The sequence below is a fragment of the Mustela putorius genome, unplaced genomic scaffold, assembly GCF_011764305.1.
Source record: "Mustela putorius furo isolate JIRA1106 unplaced genomic scaffold, ASM1176430v1.1 tig00000430_pilon_pilon_pilon, whole genome shotgun sequence".
Taxonomy (NCBI): Eukaryota; Metazoa; Chordata; class Mammalia; order Carnivora; family Mustelidae; genus Mustela; species Mustela putorius.
This window is the reverse complement of record NW_025421377.1, coordinates 3,839,652-3,866,805: the sequence shown is the minus strand read 5'-3', so window position 1 is coordinate 3,866,805 and position 27,154 is coordinate 3,839,652. Positions and strand designations below refer to the sequence as shown.

The 27,154-nt window shown below is 38.4% G+C and overlaps 1 protein-coding gene across 2 annotated transcripts in view; it reads left to right on the top strand.

Annotated features, from left to right (window-relative positions):
• The window catches only part of TXK (TXK tyrosine kinase), a 61,875-nt gene that overhangs the window by 20,503 nt on the left and 14,218 nt on the right, over positions 1-27,154 (top strand). For both annotated transcript variants that reach the window (XM_013062706.2, XM_004764929.3), the window contains 5 exons: positions 2,072-2,137; positions 8,454-8,508; positions 16,306-16,385; positions 17,322-17,449; positions 25,176-25,250. In XM_013062706.2, coding sequence (XP_012918160.1) covers positions 2,072-2,137; positions 8,454-8,508; positions 16,306-16,385; positions 17,322-17,449; positions 25,176-25,250 — 404 coding nt within the window. The remainder of the gene's footprint in view (positions 1-2,071; positions 2,138-8,453; positions 8,509-16,305; positions 16,386-17,321; positions 17,450-25,175; positions 25,251-27,154) is intronic.

Below are 27,154 nucleotides of genomic sequence, written 5' to 3'. Positions count from 1 at the left end.
CTTATTTGACTTATTCCACTTAGCATAATGCCTTTGAGATCCACCATGTTGTTGCAAAAAGCAAGACTTTCTCCTGTTTTATGACTAATTTTCTGTTGTATATATATATATACACACACACACAATGACTTATGACTTATACATACATATACATACTTATACATAAGTTATACATAACTTATAAAATTATGACTAATTTTCTGTTGTGTATATATATATATGTCTTTGTGTCATTCATCCATCCATCAATGGACACTTACGTTGTTTCCATATCTTGACTATTACAATGTTGCAATGAGCACGAAAGGTACACACATCTTTTTGAGTTACTGTTTTCATTTTCTTGAGATAAATAGCAGAAGTGATTACTGTATTGTATGGCCATTTTATTGTTAATGCATTTTTGTTTCTTTATTTGTAAAATATGGGAATAATGATTTCTACCATATGGGCTTTTTTCCTGATTTACACTTTCTTTGAGTATTTGAATTCTTTTTTTCTGTCAAGCTCTAAGAGAGGAACAGAAACAGTATCTCGCTCATTTTCCCATTTCTGCAATGACTAGTTTTGGAAGTCAACATTGCAGTACTTGCTGAATTAAACGGGTAGGAAGAAAAGACCTTGGGGTGCAAACAGACGTCACTGTGTCAAGGGCAATGGGTTGTTAATACCAGGCTAGAATCCGAGGTAGATGCTCTGAGGGGGATCTGGGCTGCCTGGGGGAGAATGCTGGCTTTTGACTTCTATTCTTCATGATGATTTGGAGATGATAAGTATCTAAGTATTAGAAGTAGCTAGATTACATACCTCTTTCTTTAATTATATTTTCCTGATGATTTAGCCCTCTTGCCAGTTTTTAGTTTTGACTTAAACATGTGATGGACACTTTCCAGTGGGAAAGAGGTATGAGTAGGCTCAGGACCATGTAATTAGCCCTTCTGTGAATTGGCATTGGCATGACTCAGACTCTTAAAAAAGATAATTTAATTTTTCATTTCAAAGTTAATAAGTGAATATTGCTTTTTGTAATATGCCACCATGATAAACAATGCCTCCAGACCCAAGCACCATTATTCACTTAGTGAGAACCTTCCAGAAAATTTTCATTGCACTTCCATGTACATACTAAAATATACATTCTTGTTTGCAGATTTAGTTCACATAATTCTTTTTTTTTTTTAAGATTTTATTTATTTATTTATTTGACAGAGAGAGATCACAAGTAGGCAGAGAGGCCGGCAGAGAGAAGGAAAGGAAGCAGGCTCCCTGCTGGGTAGAGAGCCCGATGTGGGGCTTGATCCCAGAACCCTGAGACCGTGACCTGAGCTGAAGGCAGAGGCTTTAACCCACTGAGCCACCCAGGCGCCCCTAGTTTACCTAATTCTTATCAGGCTAAATGCACTGTTCTTCATCTTGCTTGGATTTCTCAATAATGTCATGGAGATCTTCTTGTGATCTTTAATTTCATATTTCATTGGTGAAGGTATAGAAAAAGAAAAACCCCTACCCTGCTGATGGATGTGTAAATTGGTATATTTTCCTTCAACAGCAATTTGCTGTATCTAAGGGGAGATGCACATACTTAGTGACCCAGGGATTTCCCTGTTTGGTATGACTTAGAGAAGTACTTTTTCTGGTGTACAAGGACACATGTTCATATGTTTCTGAGTGACAATGTTGTAATAAGGACATGGCTATCCTAGCATGTCTATTCTATCTATTTTGCAGCAATTAAGAAAATTAAGTTGATATCTTTGCTGTTGCTATGTTTATCATCTAGTCACTGTGATACCCCAATGACCTCATCAGTGCCGCCTTTCCTCTTTGAAAAATCTAAGTGTTCCAAAACATCTTAAATTACTTCCATTTTAAGTCAGAATCTTAGTATTTATCATACAAGGATTTTGGCTGAATATGGAAGTGAAAAATCCTTTTTTTTTTCCTTTCAGCAATTTAATCAGTAAGACGAGTTTGATTTCCCCCATGTCCTTGAGATTTTAAAAGGATTGCTGTCACGATGATGCCACAGATATGCCAAGCATTTTGATTTTTGCTTTGTCTTTTGTTGTAGGAACGAAGGCTTAATCCCAAGCAACTATGTGACTGAAAACAAACGAAGCAATCTGGAAATATATGAGTAAGTCTCCTCCAAAATATGCCCTCGTGTCGATCTATGAAAATCAGGTACATTTGGGAGGCTTACAAGTATACAAGCTGGTTTTGATCTACAAAAGGAAAAGAAAGTAACACATTTGGCTGCTTTAGTTTGAGAGATCTTTGATCCTTATAATGGTTGATTCAGAAACTTCGTTTTCTTAAACTTCTTTTTGTTTTGTTTTGTATGACAACTTTTTGGGGGTTTAACAGTGACTGCATGGAAACCAAACATGCATCTTGGTCTTGTTTTACTCTACGTCCTAAGTGGAAAAATAACTATTCCAAAAATAACCTTAGTTTTTTAATGAGTGGTAAATTGAACCTAACGCAGAGACACACGACTCTATTTTGGCTCATGTTTTGATACGTTTTAGAAATAGCTGAAGATGAGAAGTAGGCTAATGCTGTAGGTTGGGGGGAATTTTTGGTGTGTTCACTAGGGTTCTACTCAGAAACCTATTTTGGGGGCACCTGAGTGGCTCAGTTGGTTAAGCAACTGCCTTGATCCTGGAGTCATGATCCTGGAGTCATGATCCTGGAGTCCCAGGATGGAGTCCTGCATCGGGCTCCCAGCTCCACGGGGAGTCTGCTTCTCCCTCTGACCTTCTCCTCTTTCATGCTCTCAACTGTCTCTCTTTCAATTAAATAAATAAATAAAGTCTTAAAAAAAAACCATTTTTTATACAATATATAGATTTGGAAGGTGGAGATCTTAGAATCACTTTTCTAGAGCCCGACTCTGCAGATCAGAAACTCAGGTTGTGAGAGCAGTTTATAAGCAGAGGGTGGCAAAGCTGGGAGTAGTCCTGGTCTTTTACAAATTCAGGTTTGCTTAAGTTTGAGCCCTTGACTGCCCTCTCCTGCCCTCCCCCAGTTTAGATACTCGCTTCGCAATTAGCATATGCTTCCAGTCCCATCGCAGGTGTGGAGGGGTGATGTGGCTTGAGGCGTGAAGACAGGTGCTTCTCAGAGAACCAGGCAGCAAATATAAATTGAATGAGAACCAACCCCTCCTTCCCAGCCCCTAGTTGCTTGCCTTGCAATTTAAATTTAATTTAAGCCCACCTGGAGGCCAGACTCAGCCTGGCCTCTCTCCCTAAAACAAATCTGAATCTAAAAGTATTGGTGGGGTGGTGGGGGTGGGGGGGTGTGCATATGTGTGTGCCTGGATGGTTCAGTGGGTTAAGCCTCTGCCTTTGGCTCAGGCCATGATCCCAGCATCCTGGGATGGAGCCCCACATCGGGCTCTCTGCTCAGCCCGGAGCCTGCTTCCCCACCTCTCTCTGCCTGCCTCTCAGCCTACTTGTGATCTCCGTCTGTCAAATAAACTAATAAGGAGGGGCGCCTGGATGGCTCACCCACTTGAGTGTCTGACTCTTGGTTTTGGCTCAAGTCCTGATCTAATGGGCTGTGGGGTGGAGCCCCAAGTGGGAGTCTGCCTGGGGATTCTCTCCCTCTGGCCCTCCTCCCACTCGCATGCGCACACGCACACACACGCCCATGTTCTTTCTCTCTCTACAATAAATCAATCTTTAAAAGCCCTGGTGAGGGCGCCTGAGTGGCTCAGTGGGTTAAGCCACTGCCTTCGGCTCAGGTCATGATCCCAGGGTCCTGGGATCGAGTCCCGCATCAGGCTCTCTGCTCAGCAGGGAGCCTGCTTCCTCCTCTCTCTCTGCCTGCCTCTCTGCCTACTTGTGATCTCTCTCTGTCAAATAAATAAATAAAATCTTAAAAAAAAAAAATTACCTAAAAGCCCTGGTGAATAATGTAGACTCCATTGGAGGGGACGAGGGGATGACTATAGGACACATGACACATCCGCGTGACTTTCCCAGGCTTCTCTATGAGCCATTTCTGTTCTCTCTCCCATCTCTCTGCTTAGTACCATCACAGGTCACTTCTGTCTTCTCTGTCCTTCACTGTTTGTCATGCCCCCCTCTCTTGACCTGAGTCGTTTAGCCCTACTGAGGTCTGGCCTCTACTCAGTAAGACAAAGGCCCCAAGTGACTGAACACACCGTCCTAACACAACAGTTTCACAACTCTGTTCCCTCACTGCTAAGTACATACCCCCTGGATGGCTCGCCACTGCCTCCATCTGGAGCTGCCCAGTAGGTCTCTTTGAAGGTCAGGTCAGGGGAAGTTCTGTGTGAAAAATCTCCTTCTGAGAAAAATAAGACTTTTTTCCATAACATAAACCCAGGTCAGACTTTCCAAGAGAGTAAAGGAGATAGGTGTGAAAGTACGTAACACAGTGCTCTGTAGTGAGTAAATGGATGTTCACCAACCAACAGTGTGACTTTCCTTCCTTTCATTATTAATTAAGTTGTTGACTGCTTCCTTAGTCTAGACGAGGGTTGGAGTTGACCCTTAACAGCTTGTTCATATTGTAAATATTGGGTAATTTGAATTAAACTACCCCAAACTTAGAATAATCTTCTCATTTTCTTGGCTTTGATTTATGTGTCTTTAAAGATAATCTTCTTTAATTATCTAATTGTGAGAAGATTAACTTTAATTTCTGTTTCTTTTTAAAGGGTTTATTAAAATATAGATATAAAAATTATCAATATAAGTTGCTAAAATATATAAATATATCCATCACTTACTATGTGCCAAGCACCATTCTAATGACTGTGTAGAAATTATGGCCCCAGGTTGAAAACTGTAGGGTGGGGTTAGAAATGAGAGAAATCTGGGTTCAAATCCTGACATCCCTGCTGGCTAGAGCTTGGGCTCTGGGCAAGATTCCCTAATATCTATAAGCCTCTCAATGATATGAAAACTGTGAACTGTGATACCTGTCTTGTGTGAGACATAGTCAATATTTGATACATTCTAGAACTGTGAAGTTAACAGAAGGGCATTTCCAGTTTGCCTGCTATCACAGAGGCACCACATTTCCTAGTTACCTCAGCCCCTGAGTCACTCCATCTATTCAATCTTCATTTATTGTTCACATACGATGTGCTGGGTGTTAGCTGTTCTGGCCCCTGGAGATACAACATGTAACACACAGAAGCACTCCCTGTTTTTGTGGAACTTACAGCTTCGTGGGGGAAATAGACATTAAACAATAACCTCAAATTCACAAACAAAATTTGAAATTTGAAATTGTGGTGTCATGGAGGAACAGTAGGGGACACTGGGAGAAATCAACGGGGAAGGCTAAAAGCTGAGGACATTGGGATGGGGCAAACCCTCGGAGGAAGTGACTTGAGGTCAAGTCTACTTGAGGAAGTAGAAGGCAGTCGGGAGGGGCTGGGGGGAAGGAGTGCTGTGTTAGTGGGATTTTGACATCTCAGGGGATCCTTTATACTTTGAAATATTTATGGATACTTTGGTTAAATTAATATCCAAATGATCAAGATTACAATGTGAAAACCTGGTTTTCGGTAAGCCTTCAAATCTTGATGCGCTGTTTATAAATCTAAAAAATTAAGAACAGTCACCTTAATTCAAGCCCAGCAAGACGTGTCCTTAAACAATCAGTCCTACTTATAAGCTCAGTTAATTTAATTTCCTGAAACATTTCACTTGCCTTAATAAACTTGAATGAATTCAATTTTCTGTTTAAGTATTTTACATGCCTGACAGGGACAAATTTACAATTTCAATAGCCCTTTGTAAGTCCATATAGGATCCTGGAAATCTAATAAATTAAACGTGTATGTGGTAAGCCAAATTCTTGTAACCATACAAATATTAAAAAAGTCAAATTTCCTTAAATTTCAATTTGTAAGTTTGAAATTATTTATGCATTTAAAAATCAGAGGCAAAAAAATATGTCAGATTCTCTTAAAATAATACTTTATTTTATTTTTTTAAAGATTTTATTTATTTATTTGAGAGACAGAGAGAGGGAGGAGAGAGAGAGCGGGAGAGCGAGCACAAGTGGGGGGAGGAACATAAGGAGGGGGAAGAGCAGACTCCCCACTGAACAGGGAATCTCCTGTGTGTCTCCAACCCAGGACCCCGAGATCATGACCTGAGCTGAAGACAGATGCTTAACCAACTGAGCCAGTGAGGTGCCCCAATAATAGATAGTTTAAATATCAAACATATTGCTTATGCTGAAATTTATGGAAATATGAGTCTCATTAATTGCATTATCTCTATACTGAAAGCTTCATTTTCTCAGGGGTAGAAATGACGAAGAGAAGCAGATTTACCTTCTTAGTTCTAACAGGTTTTCTAGGTTGAAAACTCAAGACCACAATACTGTTACCCGTTGACTCGAAGACTGAGACAGGAAGACCCTAGACTTACACATATACAAGATATTTGTACTTGGCAACAGTTGGACATGCTGGATGGTTTTCATACGCCAGTAGATCCCCACTCCAGACCCTCTGTCCACATCATTCAGTATGAGTTTTATAATCAGTGTTGTCTAGGTATAAGAGTTGAAGCCTTACATATTGAAAAAAAAAACAACAACCCACAAGTCTTCTTTCACTATCTGATTTAACCAGAAGAAATTCTGAAACACCATGACCCCACCTCTCCTATATCCTATCCATCTATTCTTTTTTCTGCCTGTTGAAATTCTGCATTATTTTAAAGTATATTAAATTCATCATATACTTGATTCTGGTTCTCTCTTACTACTTTGAAGTCATTCTAATGACATTCACGTATGGATGGATTTTCAACTTATATTTAAGCAAAATTAATATATTTGCTTATATTATTTATCATTATAATAAGTAAGTACAAAGCAACAAAATTAACACTAATGTGGTTGCAGGTGAAAAACATAAACAATTTATGTGAAGTTTTTAAAAAAAGATTTTATTTATTTGAAAGAGCCGGAGCATGGGCACAACGCACACGTGCGTGAGTGAGGGGAGGGGCTGAGGGAGAGGGAGAAGCAGACTCCCACTGAGGAAAGAGCCCCATGTAGGACTCGATCCCAGGACCCTGAGATCATGACCTGAGCCAAAGCCCAACACTTAACCAGCTGAGTGACCCAGGCACCCTGTCTCACTTATTTTGAAATAATTTTTTTCTTTGTACAACTAGAACTCTCAGACTCATTCTGAAAGTCCCTCCCTCAATAAGAATATTCATTAAAAGGCCTGAATGATATTCACAGTCCAACATCGCAATTAACTCCCATTCCCGCTAGTGATAAGTAGTCCAATTATTTCATCTAGAATCACCTGTAATCATCCTCTCTTCTCTATGCTTTATCTTTTTAAAAGTTTATTTTCAATTGAGGCCATTAGTATTTTTAATACCTCACCATTCTAATTTAATGGCAGCTTTTTACGATTGTAGGTTAGTCCACAAGATATAATAGATTCCGTCCTCAAAGTCAGATAGAGGAGTTTCATGTAGCTACCATTTTGCCTACCCACTGTGACAATGTATGGTTATAGATGCATCCTTCCTTCCACTGTCCCCAAAAATAACATTTATTACATTAACTCCTTTTTAAAATCTTACTTTGAAATGAAACCTTTTCCATTTGTTTTCTCTCTCCTTTGTTCTACCCATTTCCTCTCTCTTTCCTGTACAACATTTGCTTAATGACAAAGTCTTGTCCTGCCAGACTAGGGGTTTCAATTATACTCATTCAATTATGTTTACTCTGCATGGTTCTGATATTCTAAAGTCATTTCATGATATGTTTCATACAGAGGAAACAGCAAGATAGGAGGCCGAAAGGGGCTTGGTGAATTTGAGGAAGGAAGGGATTCCAATATGGCCGAAGGTTAGCGTGTGGAGAGAACAAGCAGAAGGATAAGAGGGTGTCTGGAGTAGGCAGGTTCTAGTTGTTCCACTTATGTTATTGAACCCCTAATTTTAACTACAAGTTAACATACTTGGGGGAGTCAAACGGGTCCAAGTAAGTTTTAACTTTGGAAAGGTAACATGGCATATCTAAAATCATGCCGATAGGAAGTTCCTAAGAGCAAAGAAATGGGGATTTGTTAGTTTGTCTACCAAAGTTCGGTAAATGTTTATTGAAGAGGATGACTTCTTAACCGCATACCCTTCATGAAAATTTTTAGGAGATTAAATCACTCCAAATCATATACTAAGTATCTGTCAGAAAGTTGAATTGAGATATGATAGAATAAGCTATATATGGACTTACAATTAATAAAATTATTATACTAAATTAACAATACATAATAGTAATATTGTCATTTATCAGAAATAAAAAACGCTCAGCTTTCTAAAATCAATTCTGTAGTAAAGTTCTTAAAAATAAAAGGAAATGAAGCAGAGTTTTTTTCTGAAAAAATAGAATATAAAATTTTAAAATTATTTTTATTGCTTTTACAGGTGGTATCATAAAAACATTACCAGAAATCAGGCAGAACGTATTTTGAGACAAGAGGTAATTCAGTTTTTTCATGAATAACTTGTGAATATTTTCAAAATTTCTGAGAGAGCTACATTGTAAAGATCTGACCAAACTAAAAAGTTCTATTACTTCCTGTTCTTTACAGTTCTAAAATATATGTTACAGCTTTATCTCTATTACGCATTTTCCGAGAAGTTGTAAACCAGATGTATTTGTATCAGCTCATGTTTTTCATTGACTTTCATTGTAACTTGAGCAATGTATTTTTCCTGAAATGATTTCAACTCCAACATACTAAAACTTCTCTTTCACTCCAAAGTGCATTCTGCAGGACAAGTCTATTTGGAATTCCCCATATATTTCTGCATCACAGACAATAAAATATATACTCTGTCTTCATGAGCATAGTTAAGGCTTCTTAAAAACACAGATACAGAAAAATACTGATGGCGGCTCTTTCTTTGTTCTTTGGGAACAAAAAAGGAAGAGCAGGGTAGCCAAAACATCAAACTCAGATCAAAACTGCTCTTTTAGGTCAAAGCAAAACAAAACTGCATACAGTTTCCAACGGACGGTAAATATGAACTGTGGGCAAATGTAGAGTCAAACCTAGAAACTAGGTAAGAGGTATATGTGTCACTTTGCCCTCCTGTCGGATGTTGAGGAAATCTAGAAATATGAGTGAGAAAGAAATCAGTTCTGTAACGAAAAGTCAATGCCAGTAATGGCTCAAGACCCCGGGGAGGTCCAGTGAGTAGCGGGGGGTTAGACAAAGTTTGAGGGACACAGACTCGATCTCAGCTGGCAGGCAGGGGATGGGAGTGGAGGGTGAAGGCCAGGTGTGGCTTCACTGGCTAGGAGGGAATGGGACACACCAGCAAATGTGGTACCCACCTGGCATGGTGACAGCAGGTGGCCTTCTGTAGAGTGATATTAGTAGGTCTAGAATGGACAAACGATGTTATGACAAGTAGGAAAGAGAGATTCTTCAGGAAGCCAGAACAGAGCCAGGGGCTGACCTTCCTAGAAAACAGGGAATTATGTAACAACCCCCCCCCATACCCATAACCCAGACAGCACAAATAGCAACATTTGGCCATAACATTCATAAACAAAATAAAACCTAGCAGTTGCAATTGAAACCTATCCCTTCGCTTCTCTGTTCTGTCCCTGCCCATTCTCCAGAGGCGATCACAATAGAAGGGTGTGCACCCATTATGTCCAATTGCTTATATTCTTACCATGTATAGGTGCATTAATAACCTACAGTGTTGTGTGTTTTACTGCTTGACATAAGGGAGATCATGTGTATGTTGATTTTTAATGAAACATTGTATTTCAATTTTACTTCCATGGATACATGAAGAATAAACACATTCTTTTCACTGTGGCATTTCATTATATGAGTATACCAAAACCTATTGCTAATCATTCACCTTGTATCTAACTTCTTAGTATTATGAACAAGGCTGCCAAGAACTTCTGTGTACGTATTACCTTGTACAAAAGGGCAAGGGTTTCTTTCGGTAATACCCAGAAATGAGATGGCCAGAAACTCTGTGCAGACTTAGCATTACTAGATATTTTGAAATCATGACTCAAAGTACTTGTACACATTTATGTTCTTACAAGGAATCTGAAAACTGGTCCTCTACGTTCTTGTCAACAGTTGGTAGCCTCGTATTTTGATTTATTGGAAAATGGTATATATATATTTTAAAATGTGCATTTCCTTGATAAGCAGTTCAGTTCAGTGACTTTTCATGTGTATGCTAGCTTATTGGGCTTCCTTACATGACTGCTAATATCCTTTGCTCATTTTTCGATAGTTTGCTTTTGTAGCTGATCAATATGCATTTTAATTAATTATTTATTTTTTTAAAGAGGCATTTATTTATTTATTTGACAGAGATCACATGTAGGCAGAGAGGCAGGTAGAGAGAGAGAGGAAGGGAAGCAGGCTCCCCGCTGAGCAGAGAGCCCGATGATGCGGGGCTCGATCCCAGGACACTGAGGCCATGAGCTGAGCCAAGGTAGAGGCTTAACCCACTGAGTCACCCAAGCGCCCCTGATCAATATGTATTTTAAAAGTATATTCTGAATCTTTTGTCAGTTGTATGTTACCACTATGTTCTTTTGATTTTTGGCCCTAAATTTTTTTAATGCTCTTTTCTTATTTTAAATTTTAAAATAAGTTAGTGTCAAATTTCTCAATTTCTATGATCTCTCTCTTTTTTAGCATAATAAATTCTTCTCTCTCCTGATGTCTCAAAGAAAATTTATATTTTCTTTTAAATGGTTTAAAGATTTACTTTTAATATTTAGGTTCTAATATGTTCAAAGTGTGTATGTGTGTGTGTATATGTGTGTGCTATTGGTGTGGATAGTTTTAAAAATATACATGTTTTCCCTATATATCTTAAAATATTTGTGTAATTTGTATATTTTCTATTTTTTTGAAAGTACCTGGATTAAATCCTACTTGGTCAACGAGGCGTTTAAAACATATATATTGCTAGTTTGAGTTTCTTAATACTTCTTTAGCATTTGTCCTGTTATGTTCACAAGAGGTCTGGCTTTTAATTTACAACTCTCTTTGTTTAGTTTTAGTATTAAGGCTATACTAGCATCAGAAATGAATTGGGACATGAGATTTTGTCTCTTCTTACAATTTTTAAAATAGTTTATATTGAATAGAGGTTATTTGTTCCTTGGAGTTATATATATCTCTAATAAAATAATGTGGACATGCTGCTTTTTCAAACAGATATTTGACTACTGATTTAATTTCCTTTTCTTCTTGAGATGTTTGAGAACTTACATTTGCATGGAGAATTACTTACTTTATTTTCTAATTGATTGCATAAGTTTTTATAGATGTATCTTATAATTTTATTTATTTCGTATTTCAATAGTATATTTATACAGTTTAAAGATCTAAAGATTTTGAATTTTCTTCTATCCTTGTCCCCAAGACACCAGTTCCATTTCCCATCAACAAACTTCTATTATTGGTTTATTTTGTGTCCTTTCAGAAATATTTAATACATACACCAGTAGAAATATATTTTCTTATATTGTTATTCTTAGGCATATGGTACATATTATATATATTCTTGTGTATATTACTTTTTTCACTCAGTAGTATGTGTTGGGAAGGAAACTGTTCACGTCAGTGCACAGAAAGTGTTCTCATTCATTCTAGAGCTGCATAATATTTCTTACTCTGGACATATCACAATTCATTTAAGAAATTTAATGGAGAGCTGGACTCTTGGTTTCCAATTGGTTGTGATCTTGGGGTTGTGGGATTGTCTGCGTGGGACTCTGCACTTGGCTGGGAGTCTGCCTCGGATTCTTCCCCCCCCCCCACCCCTCCCCATCTTGTTCTCTCTCTCTAAAATAAATAAATAAAATCTTAAAAAAATTAATAGGAATTTAAGTGGTATACACTCTTTTGCTATTAAAATGGTGCTGCCATAGGTAGCTTACCTATACATCTTTTCCCATTTATGGGAGTATACATGTGGAATAAATCCCCCAAGGTAGAAATTCTGGATAGAAGGGAATGTACATTTCTACTTTTGGTAGGTATTAAAGTATACTCTATAGGAGTTGTACAATTTATGTGCCTCCTAAAAATGTAAGAGCGCCCATTTCTTCACAACCTCTCCAGCAAGTGTTTAATGAAATGTGTGGCCCATTGTAACCATCAGTGTGGGTTTTGTTTACATCTCTCTTATCCCAGGAATGCTAAGCATTTCTGTGCATATAAAATTTTATATATTTGTATCTCTTTTTCTGTAAGCTGTCTGTTCATATCCTTTGCAAAATTTTCTGGGTTTTTTTTTTTTTAATGATTTCCTCATAATCTGTAGGGCCTATGTAGCTACATTATAGAAATTAGCTCTTTGTGATATGTGGCAATACTTTTCCCAGTTTTTCAATTGAGGTATATATATTTGGTCATAAATAGTGCTTGAATTTTATGTGTTTGAATTTATCAGATAAATTTTTATAAAGCTTCAGGGTTTGTGTCAGGTTGGAATTATCTTACTCACTCTGAGCTTATAAAAAAATCCCCATGTTTTTTATTACTTTAGGGGTTTTATTTTTTACATCAACATGTTTAATTCATTTGTAATTATTCCTGATGTAGAGTGAGGTATGGATCTGATTTTATTGTTTTTCTGGATGGTTACCAAGTATCTATCTTTTCTGTATTGATTTGGGGGGCCACTTTTATCATAATAAACACAGCTCCTGTGTTGGACTACATCTGGACTCATTTCTTGGTTTCATTGATTAGCCTGTGTATTTCGGTGATGGCCTTACAATATTTCAAATACTGAGGCTCTCTTTGTGTGGCTAGCTTCCCTCATTCTTCTTTTCCAGAAATACTCTGGAGATATATTTTATACATATGAACTTCATAATTATTTTGCCTAGTTTTAAAAAGCTTCCTGCTGGTGCATTAAATTTACAGAGTAATTTAGGGAAAATTGTTTGGGCATTACAAGTCAGTAGTCCTTGGGGGTCAATTTGTTCTGGGACCCGGATATTAATGATTCCTATAGAAAAAATTAAAATGAAGTCTCTGCTTCAAACAAAAATAAATCTTGGATGGATTGAAAAGAAAACCTAATGAGAAAAGCAAACATCTTTATATTCTTTAGGAGCATTTAACTGAGTTATTTTAAAAGATTTATTTATTTACTTGAGAGACATTGAGAGAGAGAGAAATTGCATGTGCAGTGGGGTCAGGGAGCAGAGGGAGAGGGAGAGAAAAACTCCACGCAGACTCCAGGCTGAGCACAGAGCCCAGCATGGGGCTTGATCTCAAGACTCTGAGATCATGACCTGAGCTGAAACTAAGAGTCAGTCAACTGATTGTGCCACCCAGGTGCCCCCTTAGGAGCGTTTTAAAGTTTTCTTCATATACCTCTTACACATTTATCTGTAAGTTTATGTAAGGCTTTCTTATTTTTTTGTTGCTACTATATAAATAAATAAATAAATAAATAAATATATATATATATTTTTAACTTATGAAAGCTCTTGAGTTCTGTGAATTAATTTTGTAACAGAAGACTCTGGTGAATTCAAAATTTTTTGGTAGTAGTTTTTTAGTTGGTTCTCCTGAGTTTCAAGTAGAACCTTATCAATAGCAAACAGTGATGATTTTAACTCCTTTTTACAATTTAATACCGTATTTCTTGGTGGGTTTTTGTTTTTGTTTTTTTTTTTGCCTCTCATTTAATCGCATTAGCTGGCATCTCAGAATATTAAATCCCAGTGCTGACAGTGGGCATTTCTTTTCCGTGATTTCAATTGGAGTGATTCCCACAGAAAGCATAATGCTGGACTTGGGACGGATGTAAATATGGACTATTGTGTTAAGGAAGTACATATATATTATGATTTTACTGAGAATTTAAATTCTAGAGGTTGAAATTTGTCAAATGCCCTTTCAACATCTATGGTGATGTTCATGAGATTTTTCTCCTTGGATCTATTAATTATATTAATAAAATCCCTAATATTGATTACTTTTTCATTCCTCTTGGTCATAGTATACTATTCTACTGTGCTACTGGATTCAGTTTGTTAATATTTAATTAGGATTTTTGAGTAGACATGAGTGAGACTTGTTAGTATTTTTCCCTTTTGTACACAATATTTACTGTGTTGTTGGTGTTGATATTAAATCTATTTTATATACAAATTTAGTTTTTCTTCTTTTCACATGCTCTGGAATCATGCAACATCACAATATGTCTCCATAGAGTGTTTTTTTTTTAAAGATTTTAATTAATTTATTTATTTGACAGAGAGAGAGAGATCACAAGTAGGCAGAGAGATGGGCAGAGAGAGAGGGAAGCAGGATCCCTGCTGAGCAGAGAGCCCCATGCGGGACTCAATCCCAGGACTCCGAGACCATGACCTGAACTGAAGGCAAAGGCCCAACCCACTGAGCCACCCAGGCCATCCATAGTGTTTTAAATGTTGTAGGTCTTTTAAAATCTTATCCATTTTCCCATTCAGTAGGTCCATTAACATTTCTAGGTCTTCTGGAATGAATTTTGATAAATTTTATGTTTTGCTAGTTAATCACTCATTTCATTCAACTTTTCAAATGTATTGTGTGGATTCAAGATGATTCTTTCATTTTTTTCCTGGACCTTGGTGGCTTATTTTCTTAAAATATATTTTCCCTATTATTTACTAATTAGATCAGTTAGCAAGTTACCTATTTCATTGTTTTTCCATCTATAACCAGATTTTGAATTTAATGACTAGTTCTGTTATATTTTTGTTTTTATAATTGATTATTTTCTGCTTTTGTCTTCATTCATCTCATTCTTCTACTTGACTTGGTTCTTGTCAACGTGTTGAGGTAGATACATTTATTTTGTATTTCCTTTGTTTACTGTTGTAAGTAATAAGACAGCACTGTTTGAACTATGTGGCAGTTTCTGATATGTGACAGGTCTTTATTATTTTCTAGATGTTTTCATTTTTACTTGAGTTTCCTTAAGTTATATAAAAGAGAACTTAAAAATGTAATGCAGTAGTAGCTTTCTCCTTTGGGGCTTGTTATTAATTTCTATTTCTATCGTTGTGTGGTCATGCCTTGTTTGCACTCTCTGCACCTTGAAGAGGAGGTCACTACCTAGACAACTTGATTGAACGCATGGTGTCTATGTGTTTGTGTATATGTACTCCCTGCATATCTACTGCACATACAACTTGGTTTTTTACCTCTTCATCTTTTATATCTTCTGTCCTCTTTGATGTGTAACACAATCCTTGGACGTGGTAGGAATTCAATAAAAGCTAGACTTTTATTATTTTAAAAGGTTATGAGAGATTTTCTTAATTTTGAAGTTTGACCAGAAAATGAGGCTTGTTCCTTGGTCAGCATCTAGCAGGAAGGAAAGACTGTGCTCAATGTGTCGCACAAACTTTGAGGGTCACACCTTGGTGTTGGCTTTGGGCAGTTCTCGGGCAAGTTGTTGGCACTTCAAAAGTGTAGACTTTCACACGTTTGGCAAACTTCTGAGATACTTCCCTCTCCACAAGGGTAAACATGCTCAGTAAAGGTGGAAAAAAAAATTTTTTTTTTACATTTATCAAACAAACAACACAAACCAAACAGTCCAACATTCAATGTCATTTGAAAACCATCTACAGCTTTACTGGGGTTTCCCAGAGGATGTCCGTGGGACTCCAGTTCATAATCGAACATCAAACTTGTAATATTCTTCTCTCCTGCTGATTCTCTTCTTGTCTCTCCCATTCTCTGGAGGCAACTAAAATCCCTCCTCTGCTCTTCTCTCCAGATGCTCCCAAAGCTTATTCTCTCTCCATCCCTGTCATGGATTCTGCTCATTTTTCCTCCTCCCTGCTTTTCCAGATGTATGTCTTGCTGCTTCCCTCACCCCATCTGCCATGTTGTATCTTTTCTTCCACAATACAAGCTGCCAGTCTGTCTTACTGTGCTTCCTGTCCATCAATGATGTGTGTCTATTACCCTGATCATTATAAAGAAATTACAAAATGGGGTACAAGATTGTCAAATGCAGGATTTTTCTTAGAAAAATCCAGAACGAGGTTTTAAAAATACTCATACATTATAAATTTTTATCCCAATTAAATGTTTTTGTAGGTAAGACTTCTTAACATGTAAGGGAGATAAGATTGCATGTATTTGTGAAAATATTCTCTTCCATTTGTAGGAAGTCAGTAGGGTTTGGTTTTTATTCCTGAGACGGAGGTTTGTTTTTCTTCCTAAGAAGGACTAAATTTGTACAATGAATTGCTTTGCAGTCAAAAGAAGGTGCATTTATCGTCAGAGATTCCAGACATTTGGGATCCTACACAATTTCTGTGTTTATAAAAGCTAGAAGGTAAGCAACTGTGATTTTGATCACTTTAGAGGTAAAAATCCTTGGGACAGTCTTATGGAGACACTTGTCACACGGAGAAAGAGATATCACAGAACAGGAGACTGTTGGCCCGGAAGTTAGTACAACTGATTGGTATGAGTTGCCTTCCTAACGAGCTCTGTGTGTGACATTGATAAGTTAATGGGACTTGTCCCACCTCCTTTCCTCAACCACAAGGAAGTTGGCTTGGTGGTAGCAGGTAGTGGCGGTGCTTTCCTCATATCCCTTGGTTTACCTTGGGGTTTACCCATAGAGTGTTCTGCATTGAGAAAGCTTCTTGTGCCTTCCTACTGGAGGGTGTTCTCTGGCTGTGGGAACTTGTGGTCCCCAAGGGTAGACTTGTGGTGCTTGAGAATTAGCATCCTAAGAGTAGCCCTCCATCAAGGAGGAATGGAAGATTAGCCTTTCAGCTCCTTTGGATTTTTGTGGGACAATTCTCAGACGTGTTCCACAGTCTCTCGGGGCTGCCCAGAGTCCCCGTAGCTCACAGCAAACCCGTTTATCAACATACTCTGGGTTTTCCTCCTTTCTTTGTTTCATATCTCCTTACGTCCTTCACAGTAAAATTATTCACTTACTGAACTTATACTGATATTCAACAAATACTTATAAGTGTCCCTAATGGGCTCTTCTGTTTTGGACACTGGAGTTGTGCACTCAACAACTTTGGCTGGAGTTATGTTCGAATCTAAGGACCCAGTAAGATGGCTCAGGAATTTAGCCAGTGGTGACGAGGTACTAGTTGACTAACTAGTCAACTAACTAGTTGACTAACTGCAGCGTGTAGTGTCCCTAGGATAAACGTTTCAGAGGTGGAGTCCTGTTGCTTCACGAAATTTGACTAAGTTTCAAAGTGGTCTTTTGCTTGTTTACTAATTCACATTCTATTGACTGTAGGAATATGGAGGCTACCATCAAACATTACCAGATTAAAAAGAATGACTCAGGACAGTGGTACGTGGCTGAGAGACACCTCTTTCAATCAATCCCTGACTTGATCTGGTATCACCAGCACAATGCGGCAGGTAAGTCAGGAGCTTCAGGCTGGGAGAGTCAGGGAGCCTGGCCCCCCAAAGCAGGCAATGCGTCTTTGGTCTCAGACACTTTAACAGGAACGAATACCCCTGCAGAGATCTGTAAGTGCTTGAAATACAACCTGTGTTCTGAATAATTCTCCTCATTGATGCTTCTTTGTTTTTCTAGTCAGGGGCTAAGAAGTAGGTTTATTTTTTTTTTACATTTCTGCCAGGTTAGAAAAATGATAGCTGGGAGAAAAGCAAAAGGCAATGTAATCCCAATGCATTTGTTCTGGAAATTTCCATAGGGCTAAGTGTAATGGAATTTCAAGTGCCCTCAATAATCATGCTTCCTTCTCTCTTTGCCCCCATAAATTCACTCTCTACTTCAATCGTACAGAAAATAGCCCTTACATATCTTATTCTCTATTCCTTCCTGTTTTGGAGATTGCAAAAAGTTGTATAGGACACAGCTTTTCACAGTTAGAATTTGACTTAAATAAAGCAGAGGCATCATTTAACCCCCTTCCCCAGGTGTTGTTTGCAGTAGTTGTTAATTTTGCAAATTTATCTATGGAAAGATAACAGATTCCAGAAAGTTCCACCACAATTATAATCACAGCTCTGGCCTTCAGTCCTCCCCCAACCTGTCCCGGACCACTTTGAACACAGGGGGAATCTTCTTACCTCAACATTATAGAATTTGGAACCCACTGTAACTTTTCATATTATTTTGATTTGTTGCCATACAGTACTTTTTAAGATTTCTCTCAAGAGAAGTTGTGTTGACCAAAAAAAAAAAAAAAATCCTCTTGAAAAAGGACCACTTTTCCATTACACTAGTTCTAAATATCAAGAGTAAATCCAAGGAAGTTTTTATCCATTTTGGGGATGAGTCCACATGGATATTCCAGACGGTCTCTGGGAGTTTGGTTAGACGGAAGTAGCAGTGGGTCTGAGTGGGACCAGGGAGGAGGTATTCGTTTCTAGAGATAGAAACCCTTAGAATCAGGAGATCAGTTCTGAGTTTTTTTCTTCACAGTCCTTTTTTCCTTCCCTTCAAAGAAAAAGTTTAAGAAACAGAGTGCTTATGCTGGTGTGGTTAAAAAAATACTAAGATCAGGATGTGCTGACATGAAGAGATGTTAGTGATAAGTTGTTTAGTAAAGAGAAAAAAGTGCAAAGCAGTATATGAGAATAGAGTTCCACTTTTGTAAACAAAAATACACACATGTGTGCATAGAAAAGTTCTGTTGAAGTTTAGTTAATAATTTTTAAACTGAAAAGATTATAACGAACTACAAATTTAATGTTTGCCTCTGGGAAATGACGTGGGGGGGGCGGTAAGGGAAGCTTTTATTTTCTGCCTTATGAGATTGCTTTAGGGTTTGATGTTTTTGCTACAGTGTACATGAATTATTCTTATAATGCATAAAAGATCACTTTTTTAAAAGATTATTTATTCATTTATTTGACAGAGAGAGCCATCACAAGTAGGCAGAGAGGCAGGCAGAGAGAGAGAGAGGGAGAAGCAGGCTTCCCGCCAAGCAGAGAGCCCAATGTGGGGCTCGATCCCAGGACCCTGAGATCATGGCCTGAGCTGAAGACAGGGACTTTAACCCACTGAGCCACGCAGGCACCCCAAAGATCACGTATGAGAAGAATAAATGAAACAAGATGGGATTGGGAGGGAGACAAACCATAAGTGACTCTTAATCTCACAAAACAAACTGAGGGTTGCCGGGGGGAGGGGGTTTGGGAGAAGGGGGTGGGATTATGGACATTGGGGAGGGTATGTGATTTGGTGAGTGCTGTGAAGTGTGTAAACCTGGTGATTCACAGACCTGTACCCCTGGGGATAAAAATATATGTTTATAAAAAATAAAAAATTAAAAAAAAAAAAATAAAAAAATAAAAAGAAAAAAACTGGATCAGGGTGCCTGGGTGGCTTGGTTCTTTAAGCGTCTGCCTTCAGCTCAAGTCATGATCCTAGGGTCCTGGGATCCAATCTGATGTGGGGCTCCCTGCTTCCATTCCCTCTGCCGCTCTCCCGCTTTTGCGCTCTCTCTGTCAAATAAATAAATAAAATCTAAAAAAAAAAAAAAAGAGAGAGAGAAAAAGTGATTTAAACAAAACAACAACAACAAAAAAGAAAAACTTCCAAGTATAGCCATATTTATTAGGGAGAAAAGCAAGTACAGAAGATATAAGAAAATAAGAAGATGGATGATAAGGGGAAGGGAATGGGATCCAGAAACAGCGATGTTTATTGAAGACTTACTTTGGGCCCGTCCCTATTCTGAGCATTTTTAATGTGTATTTATTTATTTAATCTTCGGAATGATCCTGAGAAGTAGGTGCTGTTGGTAGCTCTGTCTTACAGATGAAGAAACTGAGGCATGGGTGGTACATATGTGTACCATTTGTGCTAAGATTTGAACTCAAAGAATCCTTGAGACCATTAGAACCAATGAACCCACTGGCTCCAGAGTCTGCTCTCAATGACTGCGGTAGCTTCCAGAAAGACACAGGTCATATCACTGGAGGGTACTTTGGAGGGTCCAGTTTCAGAGGAGGCTGTGAATCAGAGCCCATGACAATCTTGTTGACTTTCTTTCTTCTGGTCAATTTAGTCATGACAATCCATCTCTTTCCCAGAAGTAAGGACAGTGCCAAGAGAGTGACTTCTTTCCATCAGAGAGGTCATTCAACTACTGGTAGTAAATCACAGAGTAAAATGTTTAGCAAATAAGAACTTTGAAAATTAGAAGAAAGTGTTAGGGTCTTAAAGAAATTCCTCGTTATGTTCTATATTGAGATCAGGTGTGTAGAGTCCCAACTCGATGAGGACTCTAACTTCAGCTAGGTCTTCACTGTTAAGTATCCTCTCCTGTTCTCTCTTCAAACTTTTACCGTTCTTCTCAAGGCCCCTTTTCCAATATTATTCATTACCCTATCAACAAACCCCTAGCTGTCCACTTCATTAAGAAAACTGAAGCCACCTGTCATGAATTGCCTCAATCTTGTCCTCTGGCTACCAAGCTGTCATCTTTGCCTCACTCCTTCCAGTGGTAGCAAGGCTGAGCCTATGCTCCTGTTCCCTCCTCTCCTCTCCTGCTAGGACCACCAACCGTTCACTCTTCCTTTCTCTCCTGTATCTCATCCATTTCTTCTTACTTTCTCCCCTAACCCTGTAAACATCCTTAAGAAAAGTCAAAAAACAAAGCCCTCCCTTGGTCCTTTCTTCTTTTAGATATTGGTCTTCAAAATCACAATTTTAGAAGATCGTGTCCACATCCATTGTGTCCATTTGGTCATTTGCCACTTGCTTTTCAAATGTCTGCAGTCTGGCTTCTGCCTCTGGTGCCTCCATTGCCCAACATCTTACCAGTGACCCCCATATTGACCTATAGGGTGATGCTTTCTGTTCTTCTATTTTTCAAGTCCTCTGTCACCCCTTGAAACTCCCTGCTTTCCAGACATTTTGACATTGCCTTTTCTCATTCTCGAATTCAGATCATTCCTTAAAGTTCTTCCCAATGGGTCTTACTTCTACTCTTCCCTTAAACATTGGTATTCTTCAGGGATCTGTCCCTGATCACTCGTCTCCTCACTCTAGACTTTTCTCTTTGCAGAATTCTTCTGCCCGATAGTCCCAGGCACTTGCAATCCTACGGGCCCTGAATCAGTGATGGTATGGAACTCTTCATCTTAACCACTGCTTTCGCTCCAAACCTACTCTTCCTGTTGTCTATTTCAGATAATAGTGTCAGCATCCTGCCAGTTACAGGGGCTGGAAACAGGAGTCACAAGAGATGATCTCATTATCCTTAATGGATAACTTCTTTCCTCCTCCCCTTCCCCTCTGTCTCCTCCCCTTCCCTTTCCTTCCCCCATTCTTCCCCTCCCTCTCTTTTATTACTCTTCCCCTTCCCCTGCCTCCTCCTTCTCCTCCTTCTCTTCAGTTATTAGAAAACTTTCTTTTATTGAAGTGTATTTACCATGCAATAGTATATTCAGTGGTTCAACGTTTATATAGTGATTCAACATTTATATACATTGCAAAGTGGTCACCACAATAAATCTAGCTACCATCTGTCACCATACAAAGTTATCACATATTATTAACTATATGCCCTATGCTATACATTGCATCCCCTACAAAAAATTTATCTTTTAATCTTTCCTTATTTTGCCCAACCTACCACCCCCAGCCTCTTACTTTAGCAACCAACAGATTGTTCTGTTTCTATGAGTATGTTTCTGTTTTGTTTTGTTTTCTTGCTTTTTTTTTTTCAGATTTCACATAGAAGTAAATTCATACAGTATCAGTCTTTTTCTCTCTGATTTTTTCACTTAATCTAATACTTTCTAGGTCAATCCACGTTGTTGTAAGTGGCAAGATTTTATTCTTTCTTATGGCTGAAGGCTATTTCATTATTCCAGCCATATATTCTTTATCTGTTCATCTATCAGTAGACACTAAGGTTGCTTCTGTATTTTTTCTGTTTAAATAATGCTGCAGTGAACATAAGGGTGCATATGTCTCTTCAAATTAGTGGGTTTTTTTTTTTTTTATTTCTTTGGAGAAATACCCGGAAGTGGAATTGCTGGATGGTATGGTAGTTTTATTTTTAGTTTTTTGAGGCACCTCTACACTGTTTTCCATGGTGACCACAGCGTTTTGTATTCCCACCAACAGTGCATGAGGATTCTCTTTGCTTTGCATCTCTTTACTTCGCCAACACTTGTTATTTCTTGTCTGATTGGTACTAGCCATTCCAACAGGTATGAGGTGATACCTCATTGTGTATTTGATTTGCATTTCCCTGATGATGAGGAATGCTGAGTAGCTTTTCATGTATCTGATGACCATCTGTATGTCTTTTGGGGGAAATATCTACTTGGGTCCTCTGTCCATTTTTTACATTGGATTGTTTGGTCTTTTTTTTTTTTATATTGAGTTGTTTGAATTCTTTATGTATTTTGGGTATTATTTCTTTTCAGTCATAATATTTGCAAATACCTTCTGCCATTCAAGTAGGTTGCCATTTTGTTTTGTTGATGGTTTCCTTCACTGTGCAAAAGCTTTTTAGTTTGATGTAGTCCCATTTGTCTATTTTTGCTTTTGTTGACTTTGCCGAATGAGACAGATGAAAAAAATATTGCTTAGACTGATGTCCAAGAGCTTATTACCTATGGTTTCTTCTGGGTGTTTGATATTTTCTGGTTTTACACTTAAGTCTTTAATGCATTTTGAGTGTATGTGTTTGTGTGTATTTGTGTGTGTAGTATAAAAAAGTGGTCTACTTTCATTTTTTGCCTATAATTGTCCAGTTTTCCCAGCACTACTTACTAAAGAGACCTTTGATGGGGATCTTTTCACTATTTATGTGTTTGTCTTCTTTGTCAAAGATTAACTGACCATATAAACTTGGGTTTATTTCTGGGCTTTCTATTCTATTCCATTGTTCCGTGTGTCTGTTTTTGTGCCGGTAACATACTGTTTCAATTCTTATAGCTTTGTAGTATAGTTTGAAATCAGGGAGCGTGATACTTCCAGCTTTTTTTTCTCTCTCAAGACTGCTTTGGTTATTCAGAGCCTTTTGTGATTCCAGACAAATTTTAGTACTATTTGTTCTAGAACTTTCATTTAATTATCAAGTGCAATGAATTTCATATCCAAGTATGTCTCATATAGGTTCTTGCTTCTCTTTGTCTCCCAGCGCTGCTCTAATCATTGCTCACTTGGACAACCATAATGGCCCCTTAACTGGTCTTGCCTTCAATGTTGACTTCATCTCAATCCATCCTCTATGCTGACATCAGAATGAACTACCAAAAATGTAAATTTGACCATGCTTCTCCCTTATTTGGGAACTCTCCATGGCTCCTTCCCACTTGCTGGATGATATAATGTTCCCTAACATGGCTTATAAGACCCATCATAACCAGAATATTACCTACGTCTCAAGTGTAATTTCTTGCCTCTTCTATCTCTCACCTTTTGCTCAAGTAGCACATCCTGCTTATCTCTATGTATCATCTCATGCTTTACTTCTGCCTGGGCTGTTCCTCACAGATTCTCTTCATGGGCTAACTCCATTTGTCGTATTCATCTCAGGGATCATTTCCTTCCAGAAGACTTCTTTGAATCCAAAAATGTGTGAGGTGCTGTGTCTTAGAGCGTCTTGTGTTTCCCCAGTCCAGGTTCTACTCCTTTTATATTAGAATTGCCTTTCTCTGCCTGTGTCCCCTCACTGAGATGGAGCCCCTGAGTACAGAGTCCTAACCTTATTCATCTTCGGTCCTCCAGAATCTTGGAGATCTACCTAGAAGACTGTCTTGCTCACAGTAGGCACTTATTGATCCTTTTTTCCTTTCTCTTCTTTACACTGGCCACATTTGTTTCTGTCTTCCAGACTTTGCACATGCTGTTCCATCTGCCTGGAAAGCTTTTCTTCCTGATCTTTGTAAGACGACTCCTTGTCAATGAACGTCAGCATAGCTGTCATCTTGTCAGAAAGGCCTTCCCTGAACACCCACTCGATAGAAGCTGTATTGTATCTACTCTGCTTACCCCTCATCATCGTCTGCTTTTTCTTATGTGTGTGTGTACTTGTTTATATTTTCTTCTCCTACTGAAATGTCAGCCCTACAGGAACAGGGACCATAACTGGCTTATTCACTGCCTCACTGCTCTGTCCCACTGTTTGGATGGTGCTTGGCACAAAGCAGGCTCCAAATAAACATTAGTCGAAGAAATAAATAATAAATGTTTGTTGAACTAAATTGAAATTGATGGAGCAGAATACTACAGGCTGACCCAATCAAAAGAAGTCTCATTTACTCTACCATGCTCTTAAAAAAAAAAAAAAAAAAAAAAAGGAAAAACAAAACAAAAAACAACCCAACTACTCTCAAAAAGTGGGGTCAGGAAATGGGTACACTTAAACACTGTTGATGGTTAAATGAATCGGTACAAGTTTTCTATATGTGCTTTGATCAAGAAGTCACATTTTAAGGAATTTATTCTAAGGAGATAATTTGAGAGGTACCTAAAAATTTATGTTCAAAAACATACAGCATTGGGGACCTGGATGGCTCAGTGGGTTAAGCCTCTGCCTTCGGCTCAGGTCATGATCTCAGGGTCCTGGTATCAAGTCCCACATCGGGCTCTCTGCTCAGCAGGGAGCCTGCTTCCCCCCAACCCCCACCCCAGGCCTGCCTTTCTGCCTACTTGTGATCTCTGTCAACTAAATAAATAAAATCTTAAAAAAAAAAAAACCCATACAGCATATTTTATAATAGTGGCATCTTAGAAATAACTGAACTCTAATTTATAGTCACTAACATATATCAATGGCATATTGAGTATAAAACAGTTTCTAGGAAAACATGTACTTTTCTGTGAAACATATCGAGTGTTTATATGTTTTCAAACACATATATAGAGATCTTTGCCAAGGTGTTCACATGAATGATAACAATGCATCTCTGGCTGCTAAGATTTTGTGAGATCTTTTCTTCGTGTTTAAATTTTCTTGGATTTTAAAATGTGTGCCCAATGAACAAATATTATTTTATGAAAAATGGGGAAAATAAGTAAATAGACTCATGGAGAACACTTTTCCACCTAACTTATTTGAAGACCAACATCATCATCTAGTACACTGGTTTTTTTCTTTTATGTTAGTAAGTGCCGATTAAAATGCCGATTTCTGTCTCTCCCCAGGTCTCATGACCCGTCTCCGCTACCCAGTCGGACTGATGGGCAGCTGTTTGCCAACCACAGCTGGCTTTAGCTATGGTAACGTATGCACGTGTACCCAAGGGCGACATCGAGTCCAGCAAAGAATCGACCCCAAGTTCCCTCTATGTTTCTTTAAATTCTTAGCTTTTCTGAGATGTCTAGATAGGTTTCCTCTCAAAGTTTAAATCCGCCTTCTGAGACACTTAAATAAAATACATGCATCTCACAAGAGCAATTTAAACTTTGGAAGGAAATGTTTTGGTTTTGCTTCAAATTTCATTATACAGTAGCAGGAACGCTTGTGATAGATTACAATCCTTTTTGTTTGGCAGTTTGAGCTGTTGCTGACTGGGTACCATGATGACCGGGAAATGACTGCTGTCCAAGAGAGAACTGCTACAAAGAGCCACCCAGAGTGTCCCCTTCCCCTTTTATTAAAAATACAACCTGTAGAGGGCGCCTGGGTGGCTCAGTGGGTTAAGCCTCTGCCTTCCTCTCAGGTCATGGTTTCCGGGTTCTGGAATCGAGTTCCACATCGGGCTCTCTTCTCAGCAGGGAGCTCGCTTCCCTCCCTCTCTCTCTGCCTGCCTCTCAGCCTACTTGTGATCTCTCTCTGTGTGTCAAATGAAGAAATAAAATCTTAAAAAAAAATACAACCTTAGAAAGTTTAATTTGAACTATTTTTAGCAGATGAATATTTGCAAATCTGTAAGAGTAAAGAAGAGCCAAAGAATTCTGTTCTGTAATTTGGTGACACTTTATTCCCTTAAGTTTCTCTCATTAATGAGAAACAGAAAATACCTAGATAAATGATGACATCATTATATAGTGTAACAGATAAGCAGGACTCAGGCTCTCTATTTTAACTGGGATGGGAGAATGATTCAGGGTATTATGGGTCCTGGGTTATTCCTCTGCCCTTAATACTATACATATAATAGAAGTTCTGTCATTAACCATTAACCATTAACCATTAACCATTAACCATTATTTAGGTAGAGCATGGTCCTGTTTAATTTTTTAAAAGTGGCCAAAATTAACAAAACAGCAAACAACATGTGTTGGAGAGGATGTGGAGAAAGGGGAACCCTCTTACACTGTTGGTGGGAATGCAAGTTGGTGCAGCCTCTTTGGAGAACAGTGTGGAGATTCCTCAAGAAATTAAAAATAGAGCTTCCCTATGACCCTGCCATTGCACTCCTGGGTATTTACCCCAAGGATACAGATGTCGTGAAAAGAAGGGCCATCTGTACCCCAATGTTTCTAGCAGCAATGGCCACGGTCGCCAAACTATGGAAAGAACCAAGATGCCCTTCAACAGACGAATGGATAAGGAAGATGTGGTCCATATACACTACGGAGTATTATGCCTCCATCAGAAACGATGAATATCCAACTTTTGTAGCAACATGGACGGGACTGGAAGAGATTATGCTGAGTGAAATAAGTCAAGCAGAGAGAGTCAATTATCATATGGTTTCACTTATTTGTGGAGCATAACAAATATCATGGAGGACAAGGGGGTGTTACAGAGGAGAAGGGAGTTGGGGTAAATTGGAAGGGGAGGTGAATCACAAGAGACTATGGACTCTGAAAAACAATCTGAGGGGTTTGAAGTGGCAGGGGTGTGGGAGGTTGGGGTACCAGGTGGTGGGTATTATAGAGGCCATGGATTGCATGGAGCACTGGGTGTGATGAACAAATAATGAATACTGTTTTTCTGAAAATAAATAAATTGAAAAAATTAAAAAAAAAACAAAAAAAAACACCACTCAAAAAAAAATAAACTTCTTAATTTTTTAACATTTAGAACAGTGCACAACTCATAACTCTATAGCTCAATTAGTTTTGCCTGGTTTTGACTATTTAATATGAATGGAATGAGACACCGTGCATTTGTATCTGGCTTCTTCCTCTTCCCCGGTGGTGTTGGGTGTGGCTTGCTCATCTCCGCTGGGGTG